General features: G+C 34.6%; 1 protein-coding gene across 8 annotated transcripts in view; it reads right to left on the bottom strand.

Moving 5' to 3' along the window:
• The window catches only part of DCAF6 (DDB1 and CUL4 associated factor 6), a 119,221-nt gene that overhangs the window by 53,452 nt on the left and 52,011 nt on the right, over positions 1-13,758 (bottom strand). For all 8 annotated transcript variants that reach the window (XM_064477959.1, XM_031435829.2, XM_031435828.2 and 5 more), the window contains exons 8-10: positions 12,424-12,517; positions 10,997-11,116; positions 8,879-9,139 (exon numbers count right to left, since the gene is read on the bottom strand). In XM_064477959.1, the coding sequence (XP_064334029.1) occupies positions 8,879-9,139; positions 10,997-11,116; positions 12,424-12,517 (475 nt within the window). The remainder of the gene's footprint in view (positions 1-8,878; positions 9,140-10,996; positions 11,117-12,423; positions 12,518-13,758) is intronic.

The following is a 13,758-nucleotide window of genomic DNA, read 5'->3' as shown; positions in this document are numbered from 1 at the left end:
AAACTAATCATTAAATTATGACAAACTATACACATGTACACACCCAAGGGCTTCTGTTTAACTATGATGAGTTAAGACACATAGAGTTATCTAATAATATTTAAGTAATTAAACAGAATGAAAATAGTCTTCCACAAGCAAAGCATTTAAAAGTGAACATTCCTTCCTAATTTCATCTTTTTAAAATACTAAGAAAAACTGAAAAATATCAGTTAACTCATCTAATCTATACACAAAAACTACTTTACTAATTTCAATCAAATAGTTAAAATTGTAAAAAAGTTATGCATTTGGAAATCATTCTTGTAATTAGTAGAGCCCTTTAAAGAGAAAAGTTACATATTTTTCAGCTAAAATGTTTCTTTTTACGTTAGAATTATCATTTACTTTTTTTTTAAGCTGAAAAATATTTAAATAATCTTCAATATATTCTTGAACTTTATCTGAAGCAGTGGTCATAGATAAAAAGTAGAAATAGTGTAACATGAAATTCTGTAGAGACTGAGTGCCTACGATGTATGAGGCACTGTTTTAGGCTCTGGGGATAAATAAAACATTGAACAAAATAGTCTCTACTCATGTGGAGTTTATATTCTGAGAGGAAAATGGGTATCAGTGAATACAAACACACACGTATGTAATACACATGTATGCGTTCGTATGTGTCAAGTGGGGATAACTGCTACGAAGTAAACTGGGCAGGGTAAGGTAAGGGTGATGGAGATAGTGAGGGGGTTGTTCTATGTATGGTCATTAGGGAAGGCTTCACCTCGTAAGATGATTTTTGAACAAAGACTTCAAGGATGTGAGGGAGTAATCCACATGGATATCTCAAGGAAGAGTGTTCCAGGGGGAGGAGAGAGCAAGTACAAATGCTCAGAGGGGGAGGTGTACCTGGACGTGGGATACATATTACAGGTAACGGCAGAAGAATTTGCTAGCGGTTTGGATGTAGAGTGATTCCAAAGGTTTTGGTGTAGGTAACAGGAAAAATGGAGCTGCCATTGATCACAACGGGGAAGAATGGAGAAAGAGCAAGGAGTACTACAGGGAAGAAAAGAACTAACAGGTATCCAAGTGAAGAAACTGAGTAGGGACCAGTCAACTGTAACGGCCTAAAATTCACCAGTAAATCTGGGTATCACTGGCGACGTTACTTTAAGCCAGCTAGAGAGTGATAATAAAGAAGTCTAAGAACTGAACTCTGGAATACTACAGTGTTTAAGAGAAGGAGGAATAGGAAGAAGAAGGTCAAGCCAATGAGGAGGCCGGAGAACTGAGTGAGCAGAGTTCTGCAGGCTCAGTGGTGAACGTGTGTCAAGAAGAATAAAGCAAGCAGTTGTGTTAAATGCTGCTGATACAATGAAAAAGATACTGGCCGAGAACTAATCACAAGGAAGACCTTGACAAGAGTCGTTTCAGCAAAATCACAGGGGCCAAAACCTGACTGAAACAGGTTCAAGAGAAAGGAGAGGTAATGAAGTAGAGAGACAAAGTATATATACTTTCCCCAGAAGTCTTGCTAATAATGGGGAACAGAGAAATCAGATGATTTATTGATAGGAGAATAAAGAGTCCTAAGAGGCTTGTTTGTTTTAGTTTGGGAGATAACACCTATGCTCGTATGCTGATGGACAATGTTTAAGTGGAAGGAGGAAGAAAGATGATGCTTGAAAAGAAGTGGGCAAATCCAAGCATGATGTCCTTGTGTAGACCATCAGTAATAGTGGATAAGAGGAGGAATTGCTTTTGCATAGGTGCATACAAATTTCATCCACTATAATCAAAGGGGAGGCAGAGAGATTTGATGGTCGTAGATTCAATGGAGGGATCACATGGAATTTCTCTGTGACACTGACAGCAAATTGCACAAACTACGCTGACAGCAAATTGCACAAACTACCAAAGAACTTACAGAACCTCTTTTACACAGGTTACAAGGGTACAAAATTTGGTTCATTGTTTCAGAATCACTCATGCCAGAGATACTAACATCTTGATACCACGGCCTCTACTTATAAAGAATTTTATTCAATTGGTAGTTAAGATTTAATAATCCAAGTATCAAAGTCTCTCATTGCTAGTTCCTCCTAGAAAATTCTCTTGTACCAAGCAGTACAGTGTTCACTAACAAACTGCGATGTTCAATAGCACTGTGCCTCCTTCTTAGGTATATGGGTATACCATATTTATTGTCAGGACAGCAGTAACACTTTTAGCAACATAAAGTAAAGCATTATTATGCAGCCATAAAGTTTGTCATTTTACACTTCAAAGCAAATTACCATAAAGAGAGCGATTACAGATATGTCAAGTTTTGCTAAGAAAATTTTTAAAAAATAACAAAAATACACTCAACTTCATTGTCGTTCCAAACCCTCTCTTGTGCTGCCCAACGTTTATGGGGGTATGAGTCTCCATCCAAGACCCACCAGGTGATGCAGCAGGCTCTAAGTACAAGCAGTGATGCCCTATGACTTTGAAAATCATGATTTAGTTATGATAATGTCATGAACAACTAATTTAACACTTCCACTGCCTTTTAAAGAATTTGTTTGCTTACTTATAAGGCTGGTTGTATGTGGCTTTTCCCCATGAGTTAAAAAAAAAAAAATGAGGACAGGGAAAGAAGTCATCACACATCTACTGGGAAAGGCAAATACTGAATTAAAAATTCCCACCAGACATACCAGACTAAACAAACACTACTAGCAGTTTGAAATATTAAAGGCAGGTAAGATACATACACATTACATCCTTTAAAAATGTATAAACAAGCATATATAATTTATAATATGAATAAATGCTTAGAGAATTCATTTTTGTCAACATTAGCCAAAATGGAAGGTGAATACAATGAATGTCTTTGGGTTAAATTTTTTAAAACAATAACAAAAAAATCTTCAACAGTGAGTCAAGAACTGCTAACTTCTTGGGAAGTTTGTACTTTCATCTCTTCAAACAACTACTAACCCTATTCTTGTTTTCCTCTGAAAGAATCCAGGCTAGTCTCCAAAATGATTTATTCCCACTGTTATAAAAAAACCATAAACTGCAGTTGACCCAACAAAGGTCCACTTGCTTCTAACATCAAGTCCTGCCTCTCCTCCAAAACACAGGGTCTTCTGTCTTGGACACGGGGTTATTTTTATGTCTAATTTGGTGGTACTTTATCTGCTTGCTATCCACTGTCCCCTACTCCCAACTGTCCTCCATTCTCAACTCGCTCCTTTGCCCAAGGGAATCACTGTGTATTTTCTTCTCCAAGAAATGGTCACTCCTTTACTGACTTCCAAGTTCTTCTTATCTCTTCTTTAGTTTCCCCAAAGTGGTTATTAACCTAATACTTCTAGTTGTTTCTAATCTATAAATGGTCTATACCTCATCTGACTAGACCCTGATCCCCTTTATACTATACAACAGAGTTCTTACTTCCCCAGGAATTACACAGAGCTCAATATGGCTAGAAAGAATCTGAATAGACCTAAATAAATGTGTAAATCTGAGCAGACAACAGTAATTTGTAAATAAGCAGGAATCCACACATAAGCCGTATGATATACTAACTTAAAAAACTTCAGTTCTCATGGTCTGAGTGGTCATTAATTAGAAACACATCGATTCTTAAGGTGACTTACTTCTCAAGGTAAGCACCCCCCAAAACTGAATTCTGTATGTACTGCTATCCCCATCCAATCCAAAGAAACCACCTTCTCTAATCATATACTTTTATTTAGATTACAATAAAACCAAAGGAGGTAATTAAACTGTAACACACTGGAATGACTCCATCATTTAACACTCTCTCATTGTAAGAAGCTCCTAACCATGGGAAAAAATTATAAACAACACATGAAATGAAGACATTTCCAGGTTTAGTTTGAGAAGCAACTAAAAGTGATGTCTGATAGGCACTACTGAGAAAGAAAAAATGTTTTATAGTTACTTTGAAATGCTTTGTACAAATAAAATTATGAAGATTTCATTTTAACCTATATAGTTTCAGCTCATAGTCATTCTTCTCTGGTTTTTAAATAGATACCTCACAATGATATTTTCAAAAGCACAGTCTTTTGTTAAATAGTCAAGAAAAGACCACGTATAATGTAAGAATCAAAATGTCTAATCAGATTCTGATTTATGTATATAGAAATGGTTTCAAATGGTGTGACTATGCGAATTAGAATAAAATTCAAGAATACAAAGGGTGAAGAAGTCAAAATTTTGAAAAAAGATCTACCAGCTGACCTCAAATTCCACTTGACTATATTTATCTTCCTAATTCAAATACAAAACCCAGAGCCAACTCTGTGGCCCCCTCTAGACACAGTATTCTTCAGGTATGCATTTCATATATTCACCTCACTGCCACTCCATTTTATTTTTTTTCCTACCCATATTTCTGCTTATCCTGATTTCATCATTTATCGGAATGATTTTTTAAAAGTGTTTCTGTAAGTTACCTTAAAATATTTCTAGAACAAAGTAAGAAAAAGTATCTATTCAGTCTTATGTGGTTGGGACAGCCAAGGGTAAACAATGGATCCAAAACCGATAAATGACTGGATATCCATTCAGAGCATCTTCCCTAAATAACATCAAACTTGGGGAGCCTACTAGAAACATCTAGAATAAATGAAGTGGGACTGAAATTATAAAGACCATAATATAGCTAAATATACTCTACATAGCTTATGGCTAGCTTAAAGATAATAATTTTAACAATATCTTTAACGAGTGACTTCTGTTGGGAGGGAAAAGAGGCTTACATAGAACAATACAGATAATGTCTCTGTCTGTATGAGAGCACATTCTAGTAACAGAAAATAAGGCATAAGTGAATCAATAAAAAATAAACAAAATAATTACACATTTTAATAACTGCTTTTCAGGAAGTAAACGGGGCTATAAAAAAAAAGAGAATAAAATTTTAGGGAGGGTAGGAAGGAAAGATAAATGTAGCTAGGGTAGTTATAAAAGACCTCCCTTGGGTAACATATTGAGCTGAGAACCAAAAAAAGGAGACGAAAGGGCCGGGGGAGGGGGGGGGGGGGGGGGGGGGGGAGGAAGGAGCTTCTCAGGCACAGAGAACAGCACAAAGGTTCAGCATTAGAAAGACAGAGGTGGAAGAAAACCTGGCACATTCAAGGAACTGAAAGGAAACCAGTACAGCTGGAGCATAATGACCATTAGGAACTGAGAAAATGGTATGAAATGAGGCTAGAGAGGTAGGCAAAAGCCAGGCCATGTAGGTTCTTTCAGGTCCACAGTTAGGAGTTTGAGGTTTTTTCTTTTGTAGTTATATTTCAAAACGCAACTAGAAGTCTTTGAGGAGTTTTTAGACAGCAAAGTTATATAATCTGATTTCACATTTTAAAATACTCATCCTGGCTGCTGCATGGAGAATAAATTGTAAGGGAGCAGCAGTAAGTGGAGATCAACTAGTGGACAATAATGATGCAAGATGGAAAGAAGAGAACGTATTTAGATACAGATGCAACAGGACTTGCTGATAAACTGGACGTGGGACATGAAGAAAAGCAAGGAATCAATAACTGACAGGTTGTTAAAATTAGGAAACGGGCAGTAATTATAATTTACTGAGATATAAAATGACTAGGATAAAAGAGATTAGTGAGATGGGAAGGGTGGGAGGATAGGTTAAGTTTGTTTGGACACCTTAAACTTAAGATATCCACAAATAACCAAAAAGAAGTGTCATAAGCAGTTGGACACAGGAGTCTGTAACTCAGGGTCGAAGATCAGATTGTTGACACACATTTGGGAATCACCAACTTAGAGGAGATAGTAAATGATATGGGAATTGATGTGATTAACCAGGGAGGTAGAGAAGAGAGCATGGATTAAGGGGTTCTACTAAAACATTCAGAAGTAAATGGGATAAGAAACATCAACAATGGCTACTGAAAACTAGTCACAGTCGGTAATGAGAGTAAGCAGGCAAAAGCAGTGTCATGAATGCCAAGAAAGGAAAGTATTTCAAGAAAAAAATGACAGACTATGTTAAATGCAATCAGGTTAAAAATATCTATAAGATACCAACAGAGAAGTATACTTTAAATCTGGCAAAATGGAAGTCACTGGAAACTTGACAAAAAGTTCTGGTGGAAAGGAAGTTGGAAGGCAGATTTGAGTTGGTTGATAAATAAGTGGAAGATGTTAAGAAAATGGAGATGTTATATGTAAGCAACTCTTTTGAAGACTCTGACTATAAAAGGAGCAAAGACATAAGTCCAGAGAGGAATGTGGAACAGTTCAGAGAAAATTTTTTTAAGATAGAAGATAATAATAGAGCATGTCTGAGGTAGAAAGGAAAAATTCAGTAGAAAAGGCAGTAATAAAGATGCAACAGAAGGAGTAAAGTCCTTGAGAAGTTGGAAAGAGATGGGAACTACACTGGCTAGCCTTTTTTAGCAGACACATTTCTTCCCAAAATGTGACTGCTTCTGTCACAATGTGACAAAAGTAGCAAAGTAAATGCTTTGTTTCCCCCACTGTGAATAAAAGAAGGTTAACGGCTAGGAGCAGGATGAAGGTAAAGGGTGGTGCTAAAAGTTTGAGAGACATGAAGGTATGAAAAAGATATTTTGTCTAGTTGAGCAACAGCGCTGAAAGATTGCTCTAAGACAACATGTTAAGCACCCAATGTAATCCGTGGTCTTTAATTTCTTCACAATCATTCAGTGACTCAGTTGCAGACTACGAAAAGGCAAATAACGAGGTTCAATTAGAGATGAAATTTTGCCAGGAAAGTCTTCACACATTGTCCCTCTCTTTCACCCCAGCAAAAGTCACAGAGGAAATGCAAAGGAAATGAAGGAAAGACACAAACATTTACATAAAGAGGTATCCACAGCAAGGCAAGAAGCATACTTTGTCATTTTCTCTCTCTCTATGCAAGGCCATAATAGAAACCATGGCTCTAAGATGACACTCCCATCTACATGGACAATTCCTACTACCCACAAACCCATCTGGACTTAGAAGTGAATAAAAGACTGGGGAGAAAAACCAAAACTAAACTAAACAAAAAAAGCATTAAGTCCTTACTGTTAAAATGCTAAACTCTGGGATAATAAAAGGCCTGTTTCTATTGTCAAAACAATTGCAGACATAATCTTTAGATGTTACATCTGACATCAAATCATTTTTCTCAATAGCAATACTATCTTGTTAACACAGAACTATTCCCATTTTCCATAGTTTACTTAACCAAGATTCTTTTTATAATTCTTTCCTTACTTTGAAAAATTGATAGGCAAAAGTGCCAAGTAATGTTCAAACAATATTGCATGATCATCACAAATAGTTTTTTTTCTATTTCAATGATTCCATGACTATAGTGTTTAATACTTACATCAAATATTAAAAAGGATTTAGTAACTTGAAATGTAGTATTAAAATGTGTTCAGTATCTATAACAAAAAGGAAAAATGAAACTCCAAACTAAGTATACTCAGAAATGTGTTTAAGAAACAACTGGAACAAGTTAAGAGTCAGTGGAATGTGAATATCAGCTAGGGAATCTTCTTACTAAGTTGTGATCAAACTTACAATTGACCAAAATCTTTAAGACTATTTCCAAGAATGTTACCACTTTAAAAATTCTTTTTTTTCTTTTACCAATTTTACCTGCTTTGAAAAGCAAACTTTTAACCAATTCTGTCCCTATATCCCAAACTCCTCAAAATATTTTTTCCCATTCATTGAAATGCTAACTGTGTCAACTAGAGTGTGGAAAACCTAATTTTATAGTTCATCTTTAGCTTATTATTATAGGTAAACTGTACACAAGTATTAACAATCACATAACTGACTCTGGCTTCTATTCCCATAGAAACTGAAAATGAATTATCAAAAATGGGATATTCTGATAAAAGAGTGCTTAATTTAAAACTCCCCATCTTTGGTGATCTGGCATCTGATTTCAGAGAAGCCAGAATAAAGTGATAGCTCGGCCGTTAAGCTGTTAGGAATTTTTTTATAGGCTTTAGCTTAGGCCTGCCAGCTGTATCTTTAGTTGCTAGTATTTTTGATTATATATTGAGTAAAATACTTTCTTAGAAAAACCCAAAGAAAAATATGAATAAACATCTTAATGGTTATTATAATTACATATATATAGTTAAAATGCCAAGTAAACTACAGACATAACCGCCAAAAATTACTGATGTAATTCTAGTACATTCCATAGTTGAGGGCGGGGGCGGGTTTGAATATACGGAGTTATTATAGTGAGAGGAAAACAGTATTTTAACAGAATTTAGGAGTTGAATGTTTTTCACTAACATCAAATACCAAAAAGACAAGGTTTTATTAGAACTATTCTTTTTCATATAAATATAAGAGAAATAATTCTTTTGGTAAATTTTATATATTGTTACAAGAGACCACATAAAATGCACCACACAGAATGTATTAGAAGTATTTCTTGATTTGAGGAAAAATAGTCAAAAATACAGATACAATGGAATTAATCATAATCAGGGCTATATTTTCACTATCACTTTAATACAGACTCACAACCAAGTAAGTCTAAGAAAGGTATTTTGGTCTGTAATGGTCTATAAAAAAATAATTGTTAAGTGCATTAAACTATGTCAAAACACTACCTACAGTTTTTAAAGAATTGTCTTCTGTAAACCGAAAATTTCTGCTATTTGTTAAAATTCATGCAAGTTAGGCACACTTGAATTGTTTTTAAGTTACACATTCACATATGGCACATCATTCTGATCACTTATTCCAGCAAGAACAAGTTGATGTGATTTAGTATCTTTCAAAATAGCCCATAAAGAAGTTTTCTATCAGAAATCATCAGACGAACCATAGCCTATTTAAAGAGTGACATCCTCACCAGACTGATGATGTGTTTGGTGTCCAGATGCCTCACCAGACTGCTTTTGTTCACTGTCTGGAGAAGACAGCAAAGAAGTGGAATGAGGGCTATCTGTAGAAGATGATGCTGAAGGAACCTGAGCTGACGTCGCAGAGGATGTAGAAGGTTGAAGAAACTGTTCAGCTGGAGTATCTACTTCCATAGCAGCTTCGCCCACTTCCAAATCAGTGCTTGATGGGACAGTAGGAAGAGTTGAAACATCGGACTGACTCGTTCCACCTTCAAAAAAACACATGTTGATGCAAATTCAAAAACTAAATGCTTTCCAGAACCAACTACTCTAAAGAGATATGTTCAAGAAATACATGTGCACTTGAGTGTACACATGTACACACACAAATATATACACAGAGAGAAACAAATCATTTCAGGATATCAAAAGCACCCACTGGTGGTTTGGTCCACTTGCCCAAAGAGGCTAATTAATAGGGGTAAAATCTATCTACAGCACATTCTTATTAAAATAATAAATCTTTCAAGCAAAATGCTCAATGTGGTAGCTTGACTTTGATAAAGCTAAGTAACAGCTTGTGAGAGGACTATAAATAATATTTAGTCCCTTAAGTTGGAAGACGGTGATTCTGATTAAACAGCTAGATAATAGGATAATAGACTTATTTTGATATATTTCTATTCTATAACATAATGTCCCTGGTAAAATATTTAACAAAAATTTTACAACAAGAGTAAAGCTACAAATAGGCCAGAATAGGATTTAGTTCCTGATTCCCATTTCATTAGCATTAATGTTTTAACCACTAAACTAACATGATCCAGTCATGATTTTATTTTTTAGTTTTTTGATTTTTTAAATGTATTTATTTATTTAATTGAAGTATAATTAATTTGCAATGTTGTGTTAGTTTCAGGTGTATAACAAAATGATTCCACTATATGTATACATATATATTTTCTTTTTCAGATGCTTTTTCATTATAAGTTATTACAAGCTATTGAATATAGTTCCTTGTGCTGTATAGTAGGTCCTTGTTGTTTATCTATTTTATATATACTAATGTGCGTATGTTAATCCCAGACTCCTAATTTATCCCTCCCCACACCCCTTTCTCCTTTGGTAACCATAGTTTTTTTTCTATGTCTGTAAGTCTACTTCTGGTTTGTAAATAGGTTCATTTGTATCATTTCTTTAGATTCCACATATAAGTGATATCATATGATATTTGTCTTTCTCTCTGACTTAACTTAATATGACCATTTAGGTCCATCCATGTTGCTGCAAATAGCTTTATTTCACAGTCATGATTTTAAAAGGCTTGAATGTCTACTACGTGTGATACCAGGCCTTATGCTATCGGCAAAGGTATTAAGAATATTTAATAAGCATTAAAAATTTTTCCCTGATTTTGCTTCAAATCTAGATTTCATTAAAACAAAGACAGAATGAACTAACCAAGTTCATGTCTTGCAAGATGCAACTATCACAGAATATAAAACTTTTTCTTTTAATCATCTTGATTTAAATATTTCTTAGTTTAAATTTAAGCACAAATTTGATAACTCTTATGCAAATACACAGTCCAAGAATTTTTTTTTAAGTTTACAGTAAGAACTTAGTAAGAACCATTTATGGGATGAAATTCAACAGAATTTTTCATTTTAGGATATAAAACATTTAGGAGTTAATTTTTATACTCCTCATTTTTGACAAAGATAAGTAACTTGCCAAAGACCAGAAAACTGGAAAGTAGTGAAACAAAATATGGAAACAGGCCAGCTAACACCAGAAACAGGAATTAATAAATATTGCATATAAGTAAACAAAAGGAGAAACTATTCAATTATACAAAACTTACTCATCTACAGAGTTTCATCCATTTCCATTCACAGAGTACTTGCTTTTTTTGAGAAAAGCAAAAAATGAAGGCAAGGTCTAGTGGAATCTGAAGGAACAAATTACACCAAATACCCTTCATCCTCTACTATTTCACACAATACAGTAAGAACCTCGTGATTACTGAAGATATAAAACATGGCATACATTAGTTGATATAAATAAAACTGACTTCAGTAAAGAGTTTTTGCCATCTTTCTGATGGCTTTAATAAGAAAGACTACCTCTGGGTCGAGATCTTCCTCTTCCTCTATTGCTTTGTGCAACTTCGCTTGCTTCTTCAAACCACCTTGATAACATGTCAGACATCCTCTGCATCAATGACACATTGGGACTCTGCTCTCCTATGAAAACACGTTTTATCGGTGAATTTAGTAATAAATCAGGATCTTTCATTAATGCACAAACCTAGATTTGACGGCCTTTAAAATGAAAGCAATTTTAAAAAATCAAATTGCCTAAATAAATTATAAGAATGTATGTATATATATATATATATATATATCTACTAGAGCTATCATCACATTTTATAATTTATATTTATATGAATGACTCTCCATCTGTATTTTGAGTTCCTCAAGAACATCTCCTACATCTTTGCCAATTCTTAGGTACTTCCACAATCCCACCCTGAGCCCAACTCACACCTTTAGTTCCAAGAGTACATGGCTAGGAAAGGCTCATGAATTCTAAGCTAAAGAGGTTAAAAGTTTGCCCTCCAACTTAAATTTCCTTAACCTGACAGTTTGCCCTCTTACTTAAATTTCCCTAAACTGAATTTATTTTCATCATCATTTACTGCAAATTCCATATATTTGAAATTAACTGAAATCAGAAAGTGTTTTATCTCTTCCCTCCCCTCTTTTTTTCCTTTAAATATGAGATTTTTCTTAAGAGCATTTTCAAATTATTACATCAAACTGAAACTGTGACAACTGTCTTCTACTATCATGTAATTTAAAATGGAAATAATTTGCTCTTGAATTTTTTGTGAAAACAGAATTTATTGTACACTTTATTGCCTTTATAGAATATAGCTTTATATTTTAAACTATAATGTCAAATAATTACAAGAATAATATATTAGGAAATATTCTTTTGACCCTAAAAGATTTCAGAAATCATCAGAGTAAGATTTTGGCTATAGACTCAATTATTAAAATCACACAGATTAATTCTATTTTAAATGTGCCATCTTAAAGCTACCAAGGTAGTCGTTTCTTATGCTTGTCACAGGCATCTGACAGGGGAAAAAAAAAATTTATGTGCTCTTATAAAACTCTCAGGTTGGAAACTGAGAGTTTTCATTTCTCTTTAAATCAAATACAAAAGCAAAAATTAAGAAGTTTGATAATACCCAATGTTTTATGTGGCGATGAACATTCTTATACTTTCAGTAGGAATGCAAAGTAGTGCATTTTTTTTGGAGGGTAATAAGATAACTATCAAAATTAAAAGACATTTATCCAGTGACCCAGACATTCCACATAGAGGAATTTATCCTAAGGAACACTTGCACAGTATGCTAAGATATATAGGTATAAAGACATTTGTTGCAGCACCACTTAATAATAGTGAAAAAAAAGGAAACAAGTTAAAATACTAATTTTTAAATATCGTATTTTTTAAAAGCTGACCAAAGGACAATTACCATCTCGTTCTCGTTCACTCTCAGGCCTTGCTCGGGGTCCAGTGTCTGACCAGTCACCACGAAGTCTCAAACGCTTAACTGGAGGCTGTCGTAACTAACAGATGAGGAGAGAACGCACTTGCTCAATTCTTAAAGCACACTGTAAGCCCAACAGATTCTTTCCATCTTCTCACTTTCCTTATTGAGATGCGAAATCACAACGTGAAAGACAGCCATAAACATCCATTGATACTGGCAGCCTATACTTCTTACCTTCCATCTGAAGGGCCTGAATGCAGCTTTGAAATCCTGTATATGTGACTTCTAATCCCACCTGTATCACTTTCCAATTGACAAGAGGAAAGTTATCTAACCACATTGAGCCTGGATTTTCTATTATGATGATAATACAGTCTAGGTAAAGTACCGACATACTTAACTAGCAATAGGAGTTATCATTATTTTATGACTATTGACAATTTACTCTCCAGTTCTCCCCCAACATCTATTCCAACCCCACATTACTCACCTCAGTGTCTCTACTCTACTCTATTGCCCTTATTCTCAGCTGGTAACTTTTCCTCTTACCTCAGAGAAAATAAAGTTGGTTCTACAGAAATGACATCAATTTATTCAGCGGCATTCTACAAACTTACCTATATCTAATCTATAACTTCTTAATTTCTTCCAACCTTTCTCAAGAGGACGTATCATTTATTTTAAGCCTAACCTCCATCTGTGCTCTTTATTTCATTCTCTCAACTCCTCAAGCATGTTGCTTCAACAATTACTCTCTCTTTCCCATACCTACATTCATGTCTTCTCTCCCGGTTTTTCCTCATAAATTCTGAATATCCTATCATTTTTAATAAACAAAACACCTCAGCTTCATACTTCTAATTACACTCTTTTCTCATGCCTTCTGAAGCTTTACTGTCAAGTTTCTTTTAAAAAGTCTGCATTCTTTCTATCTTTATGTACCACTCCTCCCTCAGTTCACTGACATCAATCTTATGTTTCCCACTGAACTCATTCTCACCACTGTCACCAATGAATGATCACTTGCTAAGTTCACTGATCAATGATAAAATGATCAACAATGTCCGACTCAAATGGCACCTTTCAGAGCTTATTTTATTTCAAGTCTGTGGCATCTGACTCAGTCATTCCCTTTAACTTTTAAATTTTTAACATCTTTTTATTGAGATATAATTCACCTAACATTTATCCTTTTAAAGTATACAAATCAGTGTGTATATTCACAAAGCTGGGCAACTGCTGGTATCACACCAATCCAGAACATTTTCATTACCTTATAGAGAAACCCTCCACCTATCAGCAGTCACTCCCCACTTC

This window comes from Camelus dromedarius, chromosome 23 (assembly GCF_036321535.1).
Source record: "Camelus dromedarius isolate mCamDro1 chromosome 23, mCamDro1.pat, whole genome shotgun sequence".
In the NCBI taxonomy this organism is placed as follows: Eukaryota; Metazoa; Chordata; class Mammalia; order Artiodactyla; family Camelidae; genus Camelus; species Camelus dromedarius.
This window is presented reverse-complemented; position numbering and strand designations above follow the sequence as displayed.